Source organism: Dama dama, chromosome 5 (assembly GCF_033118175.1).
Source record: "Dama dama isolate Ldn47 chromosome 5, ASM3311817v1, whole genome shotgun sequence".
NCBI lineage: Eukaryota > Metazoa > Chordata > Mammalia > Artiodactyla > Cervidae > Dama > Dama dama.
In genome coordinates, this window is record NC_083685.1 from 22,241,172 (window position 1) to 22,265,113 (window position 23,942).

Below are 23,942 nucleotides of genomic sequence, written 5' to 3' on the forward strand. Positions count from 1 at the left end.
CAGACTGTTTCTGAAGCATTTTACCACCAAGGGGATGACTCTTGGAAATGTCAGCATTTAGAGCTGAGTTGGCTTATGAAAGGGTCAGCATCTGAGCATTCTTGTCACTACAGTGAAGTCTGCATAGTCCTTGTATGCCAAACTCTGTTCTAAGAATTCTGTATACACTGTCTCCATTTAATCCTTTCAATGACCCTGTGAGGTAGTAGTAGTATTAATAGTCCCATTTTACAGATGAGGAAACTGAGGCACAAAGAGGTTAAATGACTTTCCCAAGGTTACAGAGCTGGAGTCCATTTCCCTCCCCCATATTTTTAAGATGTGTGTGTTAACTTAAGTGTCCTTTTTTCTTTCTTAGAGCCCAAACTTTAAGTCAGAAAGTAGTCTTAACTTCATATTCCATCTGTCTGTTTTTAGAACTGTGTATTTCTCCTGCACATAGTAGGTGGTTAATGCCTGACATGTAATAGATAAACAGTATGTAGATTGTAGATTAAATCAAATACTTCCTGGCCACATTTGAATTCCAAAGCCCTGAGTCCAACTTACCTGCTTTCCCAATTCCTTCATTTCAAAAGCATTTCTGGTTCCTAATTGCTGTACATTGACTAGTCCTAGGTTCCTATAAAACAATATTACTTTACTAATTGGATCATGAGAAGCCGTTTGTTGAGCTCTGGGAAAATAACAGCCTCCTTGCCCCCTGCCACGTGCTGCTCATGGTGTGTGTGTGTGCACATGTGTGTGTGTGTTTCTGTATTGTGTCTTGAACAGTTCTGCTTCAGAGAGGCACACACTGTCTTTAACTTCACTCCGTGGGACATGATGATCTGAGACAATGGTTGGGAATCTGAGGATAAAGCCTTCTGTGTTTCCTCTTGTCAGATGTTTAAATGTGACCTGAAGGGGGACTGGTTTTCATGGTGGGAGGCAGCACTGGGGGCTTTACAAAGAAGTGAAGTGGATGAACAGACTCTATTCCTCATAGTGGGACAATAAAGGACTTGAAATTGTGGCAGGTACTGGCTTCGTGGCTGTGACACAGTACATCCAGAGTTTGCAGGGGAGCTGCTTCCCCTTCTGTCCACTAATGCTGAAAAATGAGCATACGCTTCACATGGGACCAAGGGTAGAGTAGTGAGGGAGTGTCTGGAGCTCGGCCTGGGGTCCAGTTTGCCAGGGAAAGATAATCCCAGGCATGTGTGCAGGTGGTGGTGGGGATATTATCTCTAGGAGGCTGAATATCAGGTGCCTACAGTGTTTTTTTAGTGGGAGGACTATTGGCATCCAGAGTGGGGCAGGACTAGTCTGTTCACAGCAGGGCATTTGGCATCCCTGGCCATACTCCTTTGAATCAGCAGTCCCCTACGTTTCTGGCACCAAGGACCAGTTTCATGAAAGACAGTTTTTCCACAGACCAATGTGGTGGGGAGGACGGTTTCAGGATGATTCAAGCACTCCTATGACAATAAAGAATCTGCCTGCAATGCAAGAGATGCGGCTTTGATCCCTGGATCTGGAAGATCCCCTGGAGGAGGAAATGGCTACCCACTCCAGTATTCTTGCCTGAGAAATCCTGTGGACAAAGAACCCTGGTTGGCTACAGTCCATGAGGTCGCAAAAGAGTTGGACACAGCTGAGTGACTAAACAACAACCAGATCTAATGCCACTGCTGATCTGACAGGAGGCGGAGCTCAGGTGGTAATGAGAGCAGTGGGAAGTGGCTGTAAATACAGATGAGTTTCCCTGGATTGCTGGCTGTCTGCCCCTCACCTCCTGCTGTGTGGCCCAGTTCCTAATTAATCTTAGGCTCCCATAGAACAAAATTTCCTAATGGCCTGATACTGGCCTGTGGCCTGGGGGTTGGGGATCCTAGATTTAAACACGAGCATTCTCATCTGAGGTTCGACTGGGGTAGAATCTTCTTCCATACTCACTGGTTTGTTGGCAGGGTTTATTTCCTTGCTGTTGTAGGACTTTGGACCCTGGATGTTTACTGACTGTTGGTCCTCAGTTGCTAGAGACTACCCAAGCTCTTCACCACGTGGGTCTCCCAACATGGCTGCTTACTCCTTTGAAGACACGTGGGAGAGAAGATTCTGTAGAGCGAGTCCGCTAGCAAGATGGAGTCCTATAAAATGTTATGGAACCATGGAATGACATTTCATCACTTCTATCATGCTATTCTGATTAGTAGGAAGCACAGGCCCTCCCCACACTCAAGGGGGAAAGGATTCTAAAAGAAGTGATCACCTGGAGTCCCGGTTCATAGTGGACCACTCCACTGTCTGCTGCACCTGGTATGGACCAGAAGTAAATAAGTAAGTGGCTAAGTAAGACATGCCCTAGGCTGGAGGCAGTCATTTTTTGCTGGTTTTGGGTGTCTGGGGGCTAAGGCAGAGTTTTGGATATACTTATCTCAACGCCATAGGAAGTGTAAAAGAAGGGAGCAATTCATCAAATTTCCAATTTGTCAAAAGCTATATGTATAGTTTTATGAATTTAGCTTTCTTAGGTGAAAGGTTAAATAGTGAGATAAGAGATAGGAGATAGCTCCTCAGGAATCAGCATGTGTTGCTTTGGGGAAGTTCTCACTGGAATTAAAACCCCACTTTGCATGTGCCTGTTCTCAGACCTGAAATCCATGCCTTCTAGGACTCTGTTCTGAAGGGTTTCCAGCACGGGTAGTTTGTTTGTCCTTCAAGTTGACTCCTGCTCTCTTTAGGACCGAGACCAAAAGTATCTAATCCTTAGAATCCTTTCCCCATGAGTGTAAGCCACCTGGACAGGAGGGAGCCCCACCTGCTCTGTAGTCATGAGCATGGCAGGCTCCTTGCATTGACTCTTTCCCCTGTCCTGTAATCTCTCCCAAGGTTAAATCATGGTCTGCAACAAGCTCTCAGCAGAGCCTGCCTTTGCCAGTCTTCAGGTGCCTAGTGGGAGCTTCATGCCTCTCTCTGTGGTTAATTTATCACAGAGAAAGTGGTTTGCTGGGAGAATCCAAATTAAAAGTATCTTTACAGTTTTGCTGAAGCTCATCCTGAAAGTACTGCAGCACCCAGGGCTGGGCTTATCTCAGAAAGCGAGTTGAACACCAGATGTTCCTTGGCGTTACTCTCCTTGACAGAATGTGATTGTCTGAAATGTGTCCCAAGCACTGTTATCCAAGGATTGTTCTGGAGACCACCTGCATCGGAATGGCAACCTGTTTAAAAACATAGCACTGCTGGGTTCCGCTCCACATGTAGTGAGTCACAGTCTTAGGAGGTGGGGTCGAGATAGCGTAACTAGGTGATTCTGATGGCCTGGGAGTCTAAGAATCTCTGGTCCACGGGATTCTCATGCCTAAACTCTGTCCCCTGCTTTTGATAGTTTTTGCCTCTCACTGGGCATTTTCAGCCCTGAAGTTCTGATATTTATGGAGCACTCAGAGATAGGTGGTTAGATAGAGACCTTTCATTCTGCCAACAGTTATTAAGCACCTCCAATTTCCCTGGCATGGCTCTCAGAACAATGGATAAAGCAGGAAACACAATATTAAAAAAAAAATTCTACCCAGTCTCCTGATGCTTCCATCCAGCAGGAGTGACAGAGAATAAACAACAGAATCAAAGTCTGTGGGTACTAGATAGGGCTTTATTTTAGATGGGGTGGTTTGGGAAAGGCTCAAAGAGATATTTGCCGGAACCTGAAGGAGATGAGGGAGTGAGTCCTGTGGGTGTCAAGGGAGATCTTTTCAGGTGAGGGGAACAACATGAGCAAAGGTTTAAAGGCAGGAAGTCATGTGCTGTTTTAGGAGCTATGAGGAAGTCAGTTCCCCGCCAACAGAGAATGTTAGTATATTTCACATACGTAAAATATGCACTTTTCAGAGCATTGACATTTAAAACTACAAGTGTGTTATGGAAAGTTTTTCTTTAATTCGAGACTATCTGGCCAATGGAAACTAATCCACTGAAAATGAGAACATAAAATCATATAGAAAGTCATGAGAAAAACGAAACCTGATTGGAATTTTTCTTCTTCTTTGAGAAATGAAGTAAAGATAAACAAGTAAACAAAATCCAGTAATTCCCTTTCGGTGCTGCCCAGAATGAAGAATGCATTCATTGCCTCTTGACAGCTTTTTGTTGTTATTCCCCTTCAATTTTATAGAATTGCATGGTGTTGCATTTTTCATTTCACACTTGATGTTGTCAGTAGGATCTCAAAAAGGACCAGCTTAGCGGAAGTATTTCAAGGCTTCCCCAATTTCCCTAAGAGCTTCACTCTGCTTTGATTCTCGAGCTGCTCTCTTTTGAAGCACTTACCTCTTTTCTCGTTGATGTCCCCATCTTCACTTGTGAACTGTCAGTAGGTATCTCTTGAAGGGGGTGGATCCTTTGCTGGGTCCTTTTTCTCAGTGGCTTGCTTGGCATTTGTCAGTCCTTCATATTCCAAGGTTGGCATTTACACTTTGCAATAGGTTTGCATTGCATTGGCATTATACTTATAGCTGACAATCAGCAGGGTCCGACCCCACTTCCCAAAAGACAGAAGATGCTGAGTTGGTGCCACAGTCATCCAAACACCAAGTGAGAGTGGGGATTGGTTTCTTGAAGCCTCAGTTCATCTAATAGTTTCTCAGCTTGCCATGTTATTTTTTTCTATGTAATCATGTAACTTGGAGAACACAGATAACAAATAGTTGTATAATGAAGACCCTATGGAAATATAAGTGTTTTTTTTTTTTGGTGAATGTCAGGAGATAGTTGTTATATAAATGAACCAGAGGTGATCCCTCTAGGTTGGTCCTTGTATTGTTTATTTCTTCACAGTAGACTAGGACCTGTTAGCTTAAGAGTCAGACTCAATTGTTTACACATCTAATTGTTTTAAATGTACTTGAAATAAGCATGTTATATTAGACATTTGGAGCTCGCTTGCTTTGCATGCCCTGCGAAACTGTTCCCAACGTCTGTTAGCGATAGACCTTGTAGCTTTAAGACTCCAAGCCGCAGTGGTGCTTTGGAGCTGTTTGACCTGGAGCTTTCCCACCGTCCCGCTTAGTGACACCTAAGTTCCCTCTCTGATTCTCCTCTCCCTGGGGCTCCCTGCCCTCCTTCCCTTCTGGCTCGTGGCCCCCATGTAGTTTGGAGGATCTCAGGCTGTGAGGGACTCCTGCAGTAGCATGCAAACCTATCAGATCTCTGCCCGGGTAAAGCTTTTGCATGCTACTGCCTCCTTGTGGTCATATCTTTCCCTTGATCAGCCCCCAAATCCCTCAAACTCATTACGGCGCTGAGACCATTGATCGTTGTCACAAGGTTTAGATTATTGTAGTTTTTAAATAACAAGCGTTAAGAATATCACTAAGCCTAAAAATATTTCTCTAAAACAAACTTAATGAATATTCAAGACATGGATTTTTCTGGGCTTAGATTGTTGTAACAAATAGGATCTAAAATTGGGAAAGGTTTGGACTGAGAACTAGGATTTAGGGACAATTTTATAACTTCTATGTAGGAGAGAGGCAGAACCTCAATAATTTAGCTTCAGGCTTGTGTTTTTGATTCCTACCATCCATTTTTTTCTGTTGTAACTTGAATTTCCTTTTGGCAGCCACTACCTGCTAACCCCTCCCTGGTGGTTCAGATGGGGTTAATTTTACCTTGTGTGGGATGGTCATTGATGGGCCAAACCATTGAGCATTGTCCTTTCACCCACCTGGGCCACAGTTATAGGTCCGAGGTTGAATACTCAGTTAAGTTCAACCAGTGAAAACCTGGCTCCAGGATTTTGTTCTGGAGTTAAGAACAAAATCTTGAGAGAGTCTTACTTTTCCTTTGTTGATGAGGGTGTGAGATCTGGAGCTGTTGCAGCCACACTGTGACCACTAGAAGAGAATCTGTCAGTGCTAAAACCCACATATGTGAGAGCTGAACAGAGTCAAGTGCTTAGGGAACTGGAGGCATCACTTAAACCTTTGTGATGAGTCACTTCTAAAGCTGGCCTCACTTCTAGATATTTAATTAGATATGAACCAGAAATGGATTATTTCTTTGGTCAACTGCAATCACAGAAAATTTCAGAAAATTTGTTAGGTGTACACTGATGTCCTTGGAACCCAAAGGTTGAATGTTCTCTACAGTAACCTTTATATATATATATATATATATATATATATATTTATATATATGAATTTTCTGTGGCAAATGGAGGGTTTGCCCAATCTTGGGATATGAGAGGAATTTCCTGCCAAGGAAAAAGAGTAAGATCAGAGAAATCATATTTGAAGAGGAGGTGGTTGGGGTCCTGCATGGAGACTTAGAGCAGTTTCGAAGGACATCTCGTAGGGAGGGGACTGGATGCCTAAGTGTATGATCCCTGGAGAGTATGCAATAGTTCATGATGAGAAAAATCCTAATGATAACACTGATCAATTTCTTTGTCCCAGGTGTTTTTCTAAGCACTTTATATTGAGTGATTCACTTAACCTTCATAATAACAGCATTATAGGTTGATATTCTTATCACACACATTTTGTAGATGAGGAAACCAACTCACAGATGTTCAGTGATTTATCCAAACTCTTACAACTGGTTCGTTGTCATCATCACTAACTCCATCGTCTCCCTGACCTTTGTCTCTGGGAGCATCCAGTTTTCCTAGGTGGGCAGGAATGCCTGGTATTTCACAGCCATCCAAAGCACAGATAATTAGAATATATTTCTCTTGGGGAAGAGTCAGGGGAAAGGAAAATTAGGGAGTTTGGGATTAACATATACACATTGCTGTATTTAAAATGGATAGCCAGCAAGGATCTACTGTATAGCACAAGGAGCTCTGCTCTATATTATGTAACAACCTAAATAGGAAAAGAATTTGAAAACGCATACATACATGCATTTGTATAAGTGAATCACTTTGCTGTACGCCTGAAACTAACACAACATTGTCAACCAACTATACTCCAATATAAAATTAAAAAATTAAAAAGAATATAGTGCTGTTTATTTTGTAAGTTTGTTTTATTAATGTGTCAGCGTCTGTTTACCCAGGCAACTAAGTTTCTTAATTTCCTTCTTTATTCACAGAAAGTAATATAATGTAATATATCCTTGTATGTGACACTTCCTCTATGCCAGCACGTTATATTGTTATTATCTCTCTGCCTGTGTATCAGTGTTATGACATGGTCACTGTATTCATTTCCTAGGGCTGCCCCAACAAGCTGGGGGGGCTTGAAACAACGGATGTGTGCTCTCTCACAGCTTAGGAGGCTGGAGGTCCGCAATCAAGGTGTCGGCAGTGTTGTTTCCTTCTGGAGGCTCTTAGGGAGAATCCATTCCCTGCCTCTCTCCTGGCTTCTGGTGGGTTGTCCACCATTCTTGGTGTTTGTTGGCTTGAGGACAGATCAGTCCAATATCTCCCCTTGCCTTCAGATTGCCTTCTTTCCTGTATCTCGGTCTTCTCCTTTTTCTCTCTTATAAAGACACCACTCATTGTTCAGGCCCATTCTAAACCCAGGAGGGTGTCTTCTTGAGATCCTTTAATTATATTAGTGAAGACGCTATGTTCAGATCAGGTCACCTTTTGAGGTTCTGGGTGGATCTGAACGTTTGAGGGACCCTATTCAACCACAACACCCATCCTTATTTTTCCCTCTCCTGAGAGAGGAGGGGCCTCAGCATGACAGACAAAGTGAACAGCGGGGCTAGGACCCAACCTGGCTTGCCTGGAATGAACACTGGCTCTTGTGTCTTAGGTGTAGCTGCCAGAGGGGCAGACTGGATTCTGCTTCCGTGGTGGGATCGGCTTTCAATTTCAGCCCTTTTCTGTAGGCTTTTGGTGTCACAGATTTTAATTTGTGAGCCTGAAATAACAATCCCCATTCATAGTGCTCTTAGGAGATGGAACGTTCAGACAGGCGAAGCACAAGACAGTTTAGGTAAAGCTCCTGGAAAAGGGTCTGACCCATGGGCGTGGCCTCAGGAAATTCTAGTTACTACAATCCAACAAAATGTTTGAGCAGTGTCAGGGTGCGTGCAGCTCCTAGTATTGTGCCTCCTTCGGTATTTGGAGAGGAGGACAGTTTAAACAAGAGGACACTATTGTCCATAGATGATTTTGACTTCAGAGTTGCAGCCATTCATGCTTTTGAATGATCACTGGTTTAGTTTCCTCATGAGCACTTTCCTTGTTGTGAGTTGTTTGGTTAACTCTAACATTAGTAAATGTAAATATTTTGGCTGGTAAATTTCCAGTAACCAGAATGTATGCATCTTTTGTTGTCCAAGCACTAATTTTCTTTATCTTCTAGGGCTAAGGCAGAATATGACATTTCTCTATGCTGCCCACACCCACATAAATTTGCCTGTCTTGTGACAGCTCAAGTTTCCTTGAAGGGGAGTATAAGTCCTACCCTCACAGGTGGTGTAGGAATTACATGCATTAATGATGAAACAACAGAATGGGAAACACTAGAGATCTCTTCAAGAAAATTAGAGATACCAAGGGAACATTGCTTGCAAAGATGGGTTCGATAAAGGACAGAAATGGTATGGACCTAACAGAAGCAGAAGATATTAAGAAGAGGTGGCAAGAATACACAGAAGAACTGTACAAAAAAGATCTTCATGACCCAGATAATTACGATGGTGTGAGCACTCACCTAGAGCCAGACATCCTGGAATGTGAAGTCAAGTGGGCCTTAGGAAACATCACTACGAACAAAGCTAGTGGAGGTGATGGAATTCCAGTTGAGCTATTTCAGATCCTGAAAGATGATGCTGTGAAAGTGCTGCACTCAATATGCCAGCAAATGTGGAAAACTCAGCAGTGGCCACAGGACTGGAAAAGGTCAGTTTTCATTCTAATCCCAAAGAATGGTAATGCCAAAGAATGCTCAGACTACCACACAATTGCACTCATCTCACACGCTAGTAAAGTAATGCTCAAAATTCTCCAAGCCAGGCTTCAGCAATACGTGAACCGTGAACTTCCAGATGTTCAAGCTGGTTTTAGAAAAGGCAGAGGAACCAGATATCAAATTGCCAACATCCGCTGGATCATCGAAAAAGCAAGAGAGTTCCAGAAAAACATCTATTTCTGCTTTATTGACTACGCCAAAGCCTTTGACTGTGTGGATCACAATAAACTGGAAAATTCTGAAAGAGATGGGAATACCAGACCACCTGACCTGCCTCTTGAGAAACCTGTATGCAGGTCAGGAAGCAACAGTTAGAACTGAACATGGACCAACAGACTGGTTCCAAATAGGAAAAGGAGTACATCAAGGCTGTATATTGTCACCCTGCTTATTTAACTTATATGCAGAGTACATCATGAGAAATGGTAGGCTGGAAGAAGCACAAGCTGGAATCAAGACTGCTGGGAGAAATATCAATAACCTCAGATATGGAGATGACACCACCCTTATGGCAGAAAGTGAAGATGAACTAAAAAGCCTCTTGATGAAAGTGAAAGAGGAGAGTGAAAAGGTTGGCTTAAAGCTCAACATTCAGAAAACTAAGATCATGGCATCTGGTCCCGTCACTTCATGGGAAATAGATGGGGAGACAGTGGAAACAGTACCAGACTTTATTTTGGGGGGCTCCAAAACCACTGCAGATGGTGATTGCAGCCATGAAATTAAAAGACGCTCACTCCTTGGAAGGAAAGTTATGACCAACCTGGATAGCATATTAAAAAGCTGAGACATTACTTTGCCAACAAACGTTCGTCTAGTCAAGCCTATGATTTTTCCAGTGGTCATGTATGGATGTGAGAGTTGGACTGTGAAGAAAGCTGAATGCTGAAAAATTGATGCTTTTGAACTGTGGTGTTGGAGAAGACTCTTGAGAGTCCCTTGGACTGCAAGGAGATCCAACCAGTCCATCCTAAAGGAGATCAGTCCTTGGTGTTCATTGAAAGGACTGATGCTGATGCTGAAACTCCAATACTTTGGCCACCTCATGCGAAGAGTTGACTGATTGGGAAAGACCCTGATGCTGGGAGGGATTGGGGGCAGGAGGAGAAGGGGATGACAGAGGATGAGATGGCCGGATGGCATCACTGACTCAATGAACTTGAGTTTGCGTAAACTCCGGGAGTTGGTGATGGACAGGGAGGCCTGTCGTGCTGCGATTCATGGGGTTGCAAAGAGTTGGACACGACTGAGTGACTGAACTGAACTGAATTGAATGATGAAAGGTATCAGACAGCTCGGCATATGGAAGGTGCCGAAGATATTTTGGCATTTGTTATTAAGTCTTTTTCTACAGTATGATGGGTCAGGTGGTAGATGAGTCATTCCCTGGTCTGTACCAAAACCATTGGATACTCACTGGTCTGGACTGAACTTTGTCCATCTTTGTATGTCCTGATGCTTCATACATAGCACCTGGAACTCAAGACAGTCTCCTTAATATTAGAGAACTGGGTGGATAATCTGTGGTAGAAAATTGTTTCATGGCGTTGATGATTTCAGAGTTCTCATTGCATGCCTTCCCAAGCAGACAGAGAGATTTGACTTACCCACAACCACAACTAGAGATACTCATTGAGGCTTTGATGTGCAGAGCTTGGTCATGCAGATATGTTTGAATGCCTAGTTGGTTGACCTTAGTCTCTAGTCCCTCCAGAGGTCAAGTTGATACCATATGACCCAGGGTTCCCAGGTAAACAAAGATACTCTAATCAGGTAGAACACCACAAGGGCTTAGAGGTCACCTCCTAAGAGTTGAGGGCAAAGACTCATCTTCTCTTTGGGCAAAGTTCATCCTTTACTGCACTTCCACTGTGTGGACAACCAAACCATTAAAGTGGATGGCTTAAGTATAAGACACAAACACTTAGATGGGCTGACCGGGCAAGTTTTCTTCTGCCCTACAAGGTGGCAGACGCTGTGGGCTGGAGAGACCTAGAAGAATGAGATGGGGAGGCTATGGGTCTCTGTCCTCTCTTGTCTCTGCTGAGTGGGGTCTGGCCTGCAGTCCAGGTGTCTTTCTTGCTTGTCCATAGCTGCTGGATTGTCACCTGTCATTGGACCAACAGGGAGGAATGCTCATCTGGACTCCGAGGCGCTTCCCTATCATAGACAAGGTCAAAGCCTCAGGTTACACTGTGTCCTGAACACCTCGAGGGGTGGTGGAGGTTTGGGGGGAAAGCCCTTAGGTATGTCAAGGGCGGCAATGGTCTAACTCATCTTGGGAACGCCCATTGAGCTTGGACAGTGGAGAAGTCATGTCCAAGGGTGAAAGTTCTCCATGGCCTTGACTTACATTCCTGTTACCAACATGAAATCTGCTTGCTTTGTTTGGAACTTTATACCGAATGAAAGTGAAAGTGTTAGTCACTCAGTCGTGTCCAACTCTTTGCGACCCCATGGACTGTAGCCTGCCAGGCTCCTATGTGCATGGAATTCTCTAGGCAGGAATACTGGAGTGGGTTGTCATGCTCTTCTCCTGGGGAGCTTGCTGACCCAGGGACTGAACCCAGGTCTTTTGCATTGCAGGCAGATTCTTTATCAACTGAATGATTATGAGTGTACGTAAGAGTCCACATGGAACAAACAGAAAACTACATATGCGTGAGCACAGCTGGGTGGGTTTTCACAACCCATAGTGCAGTCAGCACCCAAAAGAAGAAACACACATTGTAGGTGCTCCAGAAGCCCCCCGGGGGAACCCATCCAGCTGTTTGCTCCAAAGGGCAACTGATGCTAAATAACTTCAGCCTCACAGATGAGTTTAACTGTTTCAAATTTTCTGTAAATGGGATTATATGGTGTGTGCTTTTTGACATCTGGCATCTGCCATTCAACCTCCAAATATAGGAGGTTCATCCATGTAGTATTTTAAAAATTGATTTAAATTTGTTTTAATAAATATTAAATTGATATCTGTTTGGAGATGTCAATTAGTATACACAGATTTATTCCTAAATTGTTTTCTCCACTATTTTATTTTTGCTTTTTATTGAGGGATAGTTGGTTTGTGGAATCTAAAAAAAAAAAAGGCTACAAATGAATGTATCTACAAAACAGAAATACAGATGTCAAAAATAAACTTATGGTTACAAGGGAGTAAAAGGGGGGGGGATAAATTGGAAGACATACACATGTGTGCTAAGTCACTTCAGTTGTGTCTGACTCTTTGTGACCCTATGAACTGTAGCCCTCCAGACCTCTGTCCATGGGATTCTCCAGGCCAGAATACTGGAGTGGGTTGCCATGCCCTCCTCCAGGGGATCTTCCTGACCCAGGGATCAAACCCGTGTCTCTTATGTCTCCTGCATTGGCAGGCAGGTTCTTTACCACTAGCGCCACCTGAGAAGCCCTGACACATAGACACTAGGGTATATAAAATAGATAACTAAAAAGGACCTACTGTATGGCCAGGGAACTCTTACTCAGTACTCTGTAATGACATATATTGGAAAATGATCTAATAAAGGGGGGTATATGTATAACTGATTTGCTTTGCCGTACATCTGAGACTAACACAGCATCCATGTAGCTTTGTGTGGTCCTACACTGTTTATTCTTGGCATTTCTGTCTCATTCCGTTGGGTGACTGTGTATTTGATTAGTTCTGCTTTTGATGGACAATGTAGGCCGTTTCCTTACTGGGTTTAATACGATACCGCTGCTGTGAACTTTCTTGTGCAGGTCTTTTGGGGAAATAAACACATGCATTTCTTTTGTGCCTATGCCTGTGAGTGAACGTGCTGGGCTGTAGGGTCTGGAGAAAGTCCCGGAGCACATGAGGAGGTGCCCTTGACAGTGGGGGGCGAGAAATGCCCAGTGAGGCCCTGGCATTCTTTCCCACAGAGCCTCTGCAGCTGGCACAGCCCCTGCAGCCTCTCAGACCCTCCTACTTGATGAGAACCCTTCCTCGTCCACCCCCAGGGAAGAACCTGCCCCCAGATCCTATCCGTGCCTGCCAGACACGTCTGTTTTGTCTCCATCCTGCAGGGCCCCTGAAGAAGAAAGTGATCTGGTTCCTAACACACTGATCAAACAGAAAATTAACACCATGTGGCAGAACACTGGAGCTCCTACTTCGGGGCACTTGAAAAAATAACAAGACTCTTAGTTTTTGAAGGAAAGCCATTTACTGGCACTCTTTCCTGCATCTCCCAGAGGAAAGGAGAGATCGGTTCTAGCTCCTTGTTTTTACTCTCTGTTTTGAACTAAGATGGTCATATATATTTTTTCCTACCCCACAGAATTAAGGCAGCAGCTGGTGTGAAAATAACTGCAGTGAGAGTCAGCAGCGAGGACCAGTGGGCAGTCCAGGAAGAAATAGATAACGACAGCGTTCAGACCACGGCCACCCTCACGTGCGTGGGCCATCACCCGGACACACGGAGCAGGTAAGCGCTGGGATCCTCAAGGCACCTCGGCAGCCGTTTTGTTGGGGATGGCTGCAGACGCTGATAGCAAAATAATGTGTGTATAAATAAAGCAATGCCTCTGCATTTAATGGGCGATGTGTTCTTTTGAGCTCATCAGTGCAGCTCCGTCCTGCAGCTTCTGAATGGCTCCATTATGGGATGTGATGCTGGCTGAAGGCTTTATCCTTTATGCTCTTTATACATCAATGACCTGATTAGGTTGGCAATCTCAAAAATTACCTGCACTCACATTTGTCATGGTGCAGGGTTTGATAACCATTATTTTAAAATTTTATTATTGTTACTGTTGGCAGCGAAGAACTGAAGAATGAAATGGGTAAAATAGAAATGATTTAAGAGGCAAGGGGGAAACCTACTTTTTTAATGCGCGAATGTAGGGTGGCTCTAAGCTGTCTAGTAATTGTCTCTTAGTGCTGAAAGGTGGTTGTTTTGCAGATGTCACACCTGGGTATTGGCGTATGGGCTCAGAATATGAAGTTAGGTCAACTTCACATCGTTGGCGGCTCTTCTCCAGCTCGGGTACCAGCCTTGGGCTTTATGGTGCTGAGCTCACCTGGGAAGCAGAGGGAGGTCATTGCTAATAATATTGCATCTGGGCTCCCAATAGGCAGAATGAGCTCAGGCCTGTGGCAGTAGCCTTTTCTACGCTCTCTTTGCCTGTCTTCTCTTCCCTTTTGACTGAGCAGTGCTGGCTATGCCATACTCCCTGTTCGTTTGTTTGTTTTTTAATATTTATTTAATTTTGGCTGGATTATTTTGGCTTAGTTGCAGCCTGAGGGCGTCTCTCTAATTGTGGTGCACAGACTCAGTAGTTGAGGTGTGCAGACTTAGTTGCCCTGCAGCATGTGGGATCTTAGTTCTCTGACCAGGTATTTAACCTGAGTCCCCTGCATTGCAAGGTGGATTCTTAACCACTGGACCACCAGGGAAGTCTTCCCGCCCGTTTAAAGCCATTAATAGCTCCCCCTTCAGCTAGGATGAGACCCAGCTTCTCAGGTTGGCAAAGAGCCCCCTTCTGATCTCTTACTTACCTTCTATCGTCATAATCTGTTCTCTTTCTTTTTGTTCTTGTTTTTGGTTTTTGGGTTTTTTTGGCTATACTGTTGGGCATGTGGGATCTTACCCTAACCAGGGATTGAACACACATCCCCTGCAGTGGAAGTGCAGAGTCTTATCCACAGGACTGCCAGAGAAGTCTCTCTTTTCTTGTTTTTAAACACTTTGAGGTCCATGATGTTGGGCACCGAAGGAGCACTTGGTGAATGAATCAGGGAGTTAGTGGTGGGAGTATGAGAAATGGAGAGATTGGGTGGAATTTGCTTTTTCCAGTGGATTTCTAGGCTGAGTGCTGTATCCTCTTGGGTGACCTCAGCCAACCTCAGCTAGAACTCTGTTCTGACTGCTTTTGAAGATCTCTTTCAAAAGGAAAGAGAGACTCTAGTTGAGTGACCTAAAAGCCTTCTATTAGGGGTATTGATCAGGGATCTGGGTGCTTCTCACTCCCAAACCAACATTCTGGATATTGTACTTTACATCCCTTGGCAGAACTTTAGTCTGAGACCTCAGCTGACCCATGATTTCCCTGGAAATCTCTACTTGCTATCTGAACACCCGTGAATCCTGAGTTGATACATGAAGAGAACTTGGGATTTACATATTTGGGCTCAGTTGCAAGTGCTAGAATTCCCACCTAAAATGGCTGCCTGTACAGTAGGATTTTGTGATCTCATGTGACAAGAAGTTTGCAGGTAGGTGTTTCCGTGGTTGGTTAATCTAGCAGCACAGTTGTGTCACCCTGATGTGTGTTCTGTCTTTCCACTCTATCATGTCCAGTTTGTTGGCTGTCATCCTCCAGCTTGTTTTCTCATGGCTGCAAGATGGCTGCAGCAGTTCCAGACATCACAAACTTATCTAGTTGTATACAAAGACTGGACGGGAGGGGGGCTTCTCCTCATGTGTCTTTTTTTTTTTTTTTTTGCCGGAAGAGAAGACCTTTCCAACTGGAAAGACGACTTTCCCTTCAAGTCTTCCTTTTAGATAGCATCAGTAAGCAGTGGGTTCCATGCCTTTGCTCAAGAATTAGCACAGTCTGGGAAAGTGAATATTTGCTATTATTTTCAGGCTTTGTACTGGGAGAAGGTCTTTGCTATCAAGGAAGAAGGGTGGTCAACTAGCCGTGTTTGGCACACTCTTTAAAGTGGGACCTGTCAAGGATTGTGGCTTAATTTCTGCTTTGACTCCACTGGATGGCTTCCTCTTGATTGCTGGGGTGTTATTCAGGTGGGCTTTGATGCCCTTAGGTACTGCATGAATGAAGTCCAAGCAAAAAGGGCTCCTAGGAGCATGTGAAAAAGTTCAAGGCGGGGACCAGAACCAACAGTGTCTGGATGCAGTATCCCTAGCAACCTGTCTCCTTGTCTTTCCTCTGGCATCATCTCCAGCAGGCTGTCCCTCCTGGTGGCGAGTTGACCACTGGCAGCTCCCAGCATCCATCCTGCTGGCTTGGCCTCTTCAGGGAGAACATGTTCTGTCCCATGGTGTCCAGCACAAGTCTTGGGGCTGCTCATCACTGGCTCTGCTTGGAGTAATGTGGATCTTGTACTAACCCTGAATCAATCTCTGCAGCCAGTTGTAAAAGTAGGGGATGGCTGGACCCACCCGAATGACTTGGACTTCGAGTATGAGAGAGGGTTCTTGGGGCGAAACGGGAGGGTAGAAACAAGAAGTGGCTAGGAAGTCATGCTGGACCCTCCTGCTGGGCTGGAGCAGCCCCAGTGGAATGCCTGGACGTACACCCTCAGAAATTACTGTGTGGGTCTCAAATGGCCATCTCCACAGTTTACGCACATGGAATTGATTTGGTTGAAGCATTGGACTGATCAAGTGCTGATGTTTTAAATTGGAGGACAAGCACAGGCTGTGGTTATCACTTTTGGTTTTGAGAGAATCAATTCTGCATTCTCTTTAGAAGAGATTTATAAAGTTACAAGAGAAAAAAAAAGCCCTTACATAACCAGAGTTACATAATTATCAAACATTCTGCCGTCCTCTTCTCTTTCTTCACTTTCCATTTTTGACCTCCCTGGGGATGTTAGAAGGACAAGGACTGTTGCTTTGGCATGACAATTTATGCTTATCTAATATCCTTCTAAAATCCATTCCATAATCTAAATAAATAATTGCTTCTTTTTATACTTTTTTTTTTGTTGAATTGTGAGATCAAATGAGGTGTGAAATACAAGCTCATGGACTGTGTTTGCCGGGCTAACAAAGTGAATCTATGAATATATCCCTAAACGAAACATCCCACTGAAAGCTGTAATCTCTGAATTGTGACAACCTTGGGTGGAATAGGTTTTTAACAGGATATAATGCACACACTGCCTGAAGTTCTGTGATAAGAATTAAAAATGTGTCATATAGGAAGATTCGATGGGCTCGGTAAGGAAGGCAGTAAAGGTCTTAATTTAAAATATTAATGAACACTCATTGTGAGGAAATATGAGTAATAAAGATGAAAACCACAAGATAAACAGTTGCATTGCCCAAAGAGGAGAAAAGAGGTTAGAAAAATAAGCAAATTTGAAAGTGTTCAGAAGAGATAAAGCAAAACCAAGGGAAAGGAAAGCTGGATGAAATGGACTCTTGGTATGGAGACCATGTGCAACCAGCTACGTTGAGGTGAGATTGTCCCTTCAATGGTTTCCATCGGACTGTTGAGACCCAAACATTGGAGAAAATAGGCTGCCACTTTTTGTATGGTCAGAAACCACATTGCAGAACTCATCCTTGTCTGAAAGTTGGGACAGAGACAAGTTCTTAGGAGTGCACCATGGAAACAGGAGTCTCCATAGGAAAGAAAGACAAACCCTAAAATAGATTTCTTGAAAGAAATAGACACACCTCACATGACTGTAACCCAGTTGAAAGAGAAATCGACCTCAAAGGTAAATGTTTACCATGAAGTGTTACCATGTTTGAACATTTGGATCCAATATTTCAAGAGTTTTTCTTGACCTGCTCTAATCCAGAAATGATTATAACCAGTTGAGCAGAAGAAGGGATTACCCTTTTTACTAACTCAGCTAACTCATTGCTTGTTGTGAAATTGAGCAGTGGAAACCTTAAGGAACAAACAGAGGTAAGAGAGGAAAAGTCATCTCCAGTTTATGTGATCTCTGACCACATAAATGTCATGTGTCACTTTATGGCTCCATGGAACATGAACCAGGCTAAATCTTTTATTGTACTTAAAGTGCCTTATTCAAGTTGGAGAAGAAGAAGGAGGAGGAGGAGGACAAAGAGAGGAGGAGGAGGAGAAAGAGAGAAGGAGGGAGAGGGGGGAATAGGAAGGAGAGGAAGAGGAAGAATGAAGAGGAGGAGGAAGAAGGGGAGGGGGAGGAGGGAGAAAGACAGTACAGTGATGGTCACAGTTGCCTCTGTTTCTGAGTAGATTTTCCCACCAGATTTTGTTCATGTTGGTTACTTTCCTTCTGTAAAATATTTTACTGAAACACATGGAATGTTTTAAGTGTCTCTGAGGATACTTTTGTGTAGTTTTGTTGTTTGTTCCTTATTCATTTGAAAAATTTCTTGAAAAACTGTATCATTCTCATTAGGTGCCCAGCACCATTGTAAGTCTTTGAGGGAACACACACGTTTAAAAATCAGAAATATTAGAGCCTTGGTAGGCTAAAAACTATTGTCATTTCCAATCAATAGATGTGTAAATTGAGGTATAGTTTAAATGATCTCCCCAGGTCTCAGAACCAGTAAGTAGCCAATGGAGTTTGCCCGTTGGGTCCCCGCTCTTGTCCACGACCCTGGGCTCTGCGCAAGGCCTGGGGACACACCCATGCCGTGCACACTCTGAGCATCCTCCTTCCTTCCCCTGCTTTCAGCTCTCTTGTCCCAAATGGACTGAAAACTCAGTAGAAAGCAGCACCCACAGCACTAGCAAGCCATCTACAATGTGGAAATATGCACCAGAGTGCACTGAAGGGTGGTCCCTCAATAGATGTTTCTACATCTGAACGCCCGGAACTTGTGAACTTGACCTTATTTGGAAAAAGGGTTTTTACAGAGGTAATTAAGGAATCTTGAGATGAGGCCGTCATCCTGGAGTATCTGGGCAGGCCCTCAATCCAATGATGTGTCCTTCTAAGATCGACACACAGAGGAAAAGCCCATGTGAAGATGGGGGCAGACATGAGAGGGATGCGGCCTCAAGTCAAGGAAGCCTGGGGCCACCAGGGGCTGGAAAAAGCAATGAATGGGTCCTCCCCCGGAGACCCTGATGACACCTTGGTTTTGGAGTTTTGTCTTACAGAACTGTGATAATTCTGTTGCTTTAGGTCATTACATTTGTGGTAATTTGTTGAAGCAGCCCTGGGAAACAAATACAAGGGGCTTAATGACACTACTTGGTGAATGAATCAGTCAAGGCATGTCAGTCCTGAATGTGTATCTGAATAGCCTGGGAGTCTCTGAAAACACATATTCCTTAAACCTCAGCCCTAACTGGTTCACAGGCATTACTATTAAAAACAAAAAACAAAAAACCTCCCCTGGTGATTATTTTTATTTAAAAACATTTATTAATTTGTTTGGCTGCATCGGGTCTTAGTTGGGTCATGCAGGATCTTTTGTTGTGGTACAGAGATTCTCTAGTTGTGGTGTGTGGGCTCAGTAGTTGTGGCTTGCGGGCTTAGTTGCCCCATTGCATGTGGGATCTTAGTTCCAGGACCTGGAATTGAAGCCACGTCCCCTGCATTGCAAGGTGGATTTTTAACCACTGAATCAGCAGGGAAGTCCCTCCACAGGTTATTTTAATGTGTTGCCAGGGATACAGGAAAAAATAAAATATTAATGAATTTAAGCACCATCAAAAGATAGAGGTACCTTGTTTTTTAAAACAATTTTAGGATTGGAAAATAATGGAACTTAGAATATGGAATTCTTGGATTTACAGTAACGTTTGTTACTGCACACTTGGCGACCTCTAAGTACCAGCTGTCAAAATAGTTCAAAACCAAGATTTGATGTATAAAAATGCAGCATGTTGTTTGTAATCCTCTCTAGAAAGTGGCAACAGAATTCACCTATAGGAAATGGAGAACTCCTCCCCTCCCCCTAAAAGGGATCAGACGAGTGAAAGAAAAGGGAAAAAAATGTTCTAAAAATATTTCACCTCTTTTGCTAACCAGTGGGAAACTCTTTGTTCATTTATGCTGCTGGCCAGTTTCAGCCTAAGTGTAATAGAAAGCTTCTTACTTCAAAAGTAATAGATGTTTGGTTGTAGAAAATACTTATTAAAACAGAGAAGATAAGAGTCATCTCTGAACCAGTGTATGATTCACAGGTAACCACTGTTAATATTTTGATGAGTCTACTTGTATATACTCATACGGATTTATGGGTATATGAGTGTACAAAAATATATGACTTTTGTCAATTGTTGAATTTCTTTACCTTTTAAAGCTGTTGTTTTCTATAATATTGTAGAAAAATATATGGCAACATCTTTTCATGTCATTAGATATTTAACCATAAAAATAATTATCAACCCCTGATAGCTCAGTTGGTAAAGAATCCACATGCAATGCAGGAGACCCTCATTCGATTCCTGGGTTGGGAAGATCCGCTAGAGAAAGGATGCGCTACTCACTCTAGTATTCCTGGGCTTCCCTGGTGGCTCAGTTGGTGAAGAACCTGCCTGCAATTCGGGAGACCTGGGTTTGATCCTGGGTTGGGAAGATCCCCTGGAGGAGGGAAAGGCTACCCACTCCACTATTCTGGCGTGAAGAATTTCATAGACTGTATAGTCCATGGGGTCGCAAAGAGTTGGACATGACTGAGCGACTTTCACTTTCACTGGTGAAAAACTGGTAAAAGTGGTAGGTACTCGTGCCCACCCCCGCAGCCAATACAAATATGCATATATAAACATTTTTTTCCTAACAATTTCAAGATTAATGGGGCCTTTCAATGAACTATAATTTTCAAAAAATATTTTTATTTATTTATTTGGCTGCCGTGGGTGTTAGTTGTGGCATGCTAGACCTTCAGTCTTTAGAGGCATGTGAACTCTTAGTTGCAGCATGTGGGAATCTAGTTCCCTGACCAGAGATTGAACCCAGGTCCCCTGCATTGGGAGCATGGAGTGTTAGCCACTGGACCACTAGGGGAGTCCCAGAACCTTTAATTTTTAATGTAATATCTAAAAGTGGTACAGTATTCTATTGATATTATAGAAGTGTATTCTATTAATTTACCACGTTTCATTTTTTTCCTCTTTAAGGTATTGCTGCTGGCCATTTTTGTTTTATTTTTCTCCCTTTTAAAATTCGTTTTTTAAAAACACGAAGTTGTATATTCCTGTAGGTAAGACTTTGGGGGAGAAAGCTAGAAGTGAATGGGTAGGTTCAAAAGACATGACAGCGTTTCAAGTTTTTGAAGCTTTTGTGAAATTTTCCTGCCTGATCTATGTAAGAACGCCCAGCTGTCAATTCTTTTGCCAATGCTGGGCATTGCCTTAAAAAGAGAATTTGATAGTTGAAATATGGCTGTCTTCTTGTAGGCTTAATTTGCATTGACTGTTTCTGGTGAAATTTAACAATTTTTCTCATGTTTAACCGCAAATGTTTTCTCCCACTTGTTGTCTTTAGTTTTTTTGTTTTAGTTATTATGTTATGACTTTAGCAGCAATGTTGTTGGGTTTTGTGTTGCCCAATCTAGTCACCATTTTCTTTCAAGTCAAGTGCTCCAGCTGGAGGGATGGTGTGGGAGTGAGCAGAACACATAAAAAGGCTTTGTCAAAACCCACCCATCAGCCTGGCTTCTGAGAGGTGTCAGAGAGAACCAGAACCAACTTTCCTCTGGTTAAAGAAAGTTACTGGTTAAAGAAAGAGACTGGTTAAGGTGGTGGAGAAAGACTTCATTCAGAGACCTTTTCAGCAAGGGAAGAGAGACCCTCAGGGTGGAATTGGGCTCCATTCCCAATGCTGTAAAGATAGCTGGGGATTTAAAGCCAAGAAACAGAGTGGGCGTGGGGTCGGTAGATGGCAAACTGCTAGGAGACATTGGGAGTAAGGGATTCTTATGAGACTGACCAAACCAGGTTCTTGCTGAGGGCAGACCAGAGCGATCAGATGTCTAGCATAGGCATGAGGAATTTAATTGGAGATGGAGGGTGATCAGGTATCAAGGATGGGGTGGGATATTTCTAAACTGATTTAGGATTCTTGCTATAATTGGGCTACATGGGTGTGGCAAGGATAAGTCCATGGTCCAGAGGAGGGAGGGCTCAGAGATCTTGACTTAGGTTTAGTTAGTGAGAGTCTTTGTCAGTGATAGAAAGAAGCAGCGCCCCCTGCTGGCCTGGCAAAGACAGGTAGCACGAGTGGTAATTAAACCTTGGTTCTCTTAAGCCATACCTGAATTCAGTCCCTGGGTTGGGAAGATCTCCTGGAGAAGGATATGGCAGTCCATTCCAGTATTCTTGCCTGGAAAATCCCATGGACAGGGGAGCCTGGTAGGCTACAGTCCATGGGGTTGCAAAGAGTCAGACACAACTGAGTGACTTCACTTTCTCTTAAGCCATAGAGGTTTTTGTTTTTTTTTTTAATTGAAGTAGAGTTGAATTGCAATATTGTATTAGTGTCAGATGTATAGCAAAGTGATTCATATATGTGTATGTGTATATATATTAAGATTGTTTACTATTATATGTTATTACAAGATATTGAATATAGTTCACCCTGCTATACAGTAAATCCTTATTGCTTTTCTATTTTATGGATAGTAGTTTGTATTTGTTAATTTCAAACTCCTAATTCACCCCTCTCTGCCCACGATTCCCCTTTGGTCACTATAAGTTTGTTTTCTGTGTCTGTGCATCTGTTTTGTGAATAAGTTCATCCCTGTCACATTTTAGATGCCATATAGGAGCTATATCGTATGCCATTTGGCTTTCTCTGTCTCACTGCACTTAGCATGATAAAGATGCATTCTTGTTGACTAAGGTCCGCCATATACATCAGGGTTGACTCTTCGTATTGCACAGGGACGTCTCACGTGGCATTAGTGATAGAGAACCCGCCGGCCAGTGCAGGAGACTTAGGAGATGCGGGCTTAGTCCCTGGGTCGGGAAGATCCCCTGGAGAAGGGCACAGCAACCCACTCCAGTATTCTCGCCTGGAGAATCCCATGGACAGAGGAGCCTGGCGGGCTACAGTCCATAGCATCACAAAGAGTCGGACACGACTGAAGAGACAGCACACACTTTGTATCATACATTCTCTGGATTTGGATAAATGAACAATGACAAGCATCCGTCATTCTTGTATCATACAGAATAGTTTCATTACAATAAAACTCCTTTGTGCTCTACCTATTCATCCCTCCCTTCCTGCCCCCAAACCCTGATAACCACTGATTTTGCTATTATCCTTCTAGTTTTGCCTTTTCCAGAATGTCATAAAGTCGAATTGCACAGAATGTAGACTTTTCAGGTTGACTTCTTTCACTGAGTAATATGCATTTCAGGTTTCTCCGTGTCTTTTTGTGGCTTGCTAGCTCATTCCTTTTCAGAATTGAATGATATTCTGTTGTCTTGATGAACCACTGTTTATTTATCCATTCACCTACTGAAGGACATCTTGATTGCTTCCAAGTTTTGGCAACTGGGAATAAAGCTTCCATAAACATCTGTGTGTGTATTTTTTTTTTTGGGCTTAAGTTTTCAGCTCCTTTGCATAAACACCAAGGAGTGTGATTGCTGGATCTTATGGTAAGAGTACATCTGGTTTGGTATGAAACTGCCAAACTGTCTTTGAAAGTGGCCGCACCATTTTGCATTGCCACCAGCAATGAATAAGAACTCCTGTTGCTCTGTATCCTCATGGCTATTTGGTTGTTAAGTGTTTTGGATTTTACTCTAAGAGGTGTGTAGTGGTTTCTCACTGTTTTAATTTGCAACTCCCTAAGAAGATATGATGTGGAACATCTTTTCATGTGCTTGCTTTCCATTTGTGTCTTTTCTTTGGTGAGGTGTTTGATCAGATCTGTACCCCATTTTTTAAAAATTGGGCTGTTTTTTCTTCTTGTGTGTTGAGAGTTCTTGGTATAGCTTAGATACCAACTCTTTAACAGTTATGTGCTTTGTAAATATCTTCTCCTTCTCTGAGGCTTGTCTTCATTCTCTTAATCAAATAGTCATTTTCAGTAGTGATACCATGTAGGGAATAAGTTAATAGGTTTCAAAGTGGCTACATTTAGATAACTAAGAAGTCTTCCTAATTCTCAGTATGCTGGCTTGGAATGGAAACATTAAAACATTTAAAAAATTAATTAAAAAAAAAACATCTTTTGTTTGTAAGGCATGTGGGATACTAGTTCCCTGACCAGGGATCAAATTCACACCTCTTGCATTGGAAGTGCAGAGTCTTAACCACTGGACAACTAGGGATGTCCTAGAACAGAAACTCTTATAATTGGGTATTCAGGTGTGGTTGCTAAAAAATATGTCTACTTTACGCCT

At 43.1% G+C, this 23,942-nt stretch overlaps 1 protein-coding gene across 1 annotated transcript in view; it reads left to right on the forward strand.

Annotated features, from left to right (window-relative positions):
- The window catches only part of TMEM132B (transmembrane protein 132B), a 383,545-nt gene that overhangs the window by 196,826 nt on the left and 162,777 nt on the right, over positions 1-23,942 (forward strand). Inside the window, exon 3 of the mRNA XM_061142113.1 lies at positions 13,214-13,360. Coding sequence (XP_060998096.1) covers positions 13,214-13,360 — 147 coding nt within the window. The remainder of the gene's footprint in view (positions 1-13,213; positions 13,361-23,942) is intronic.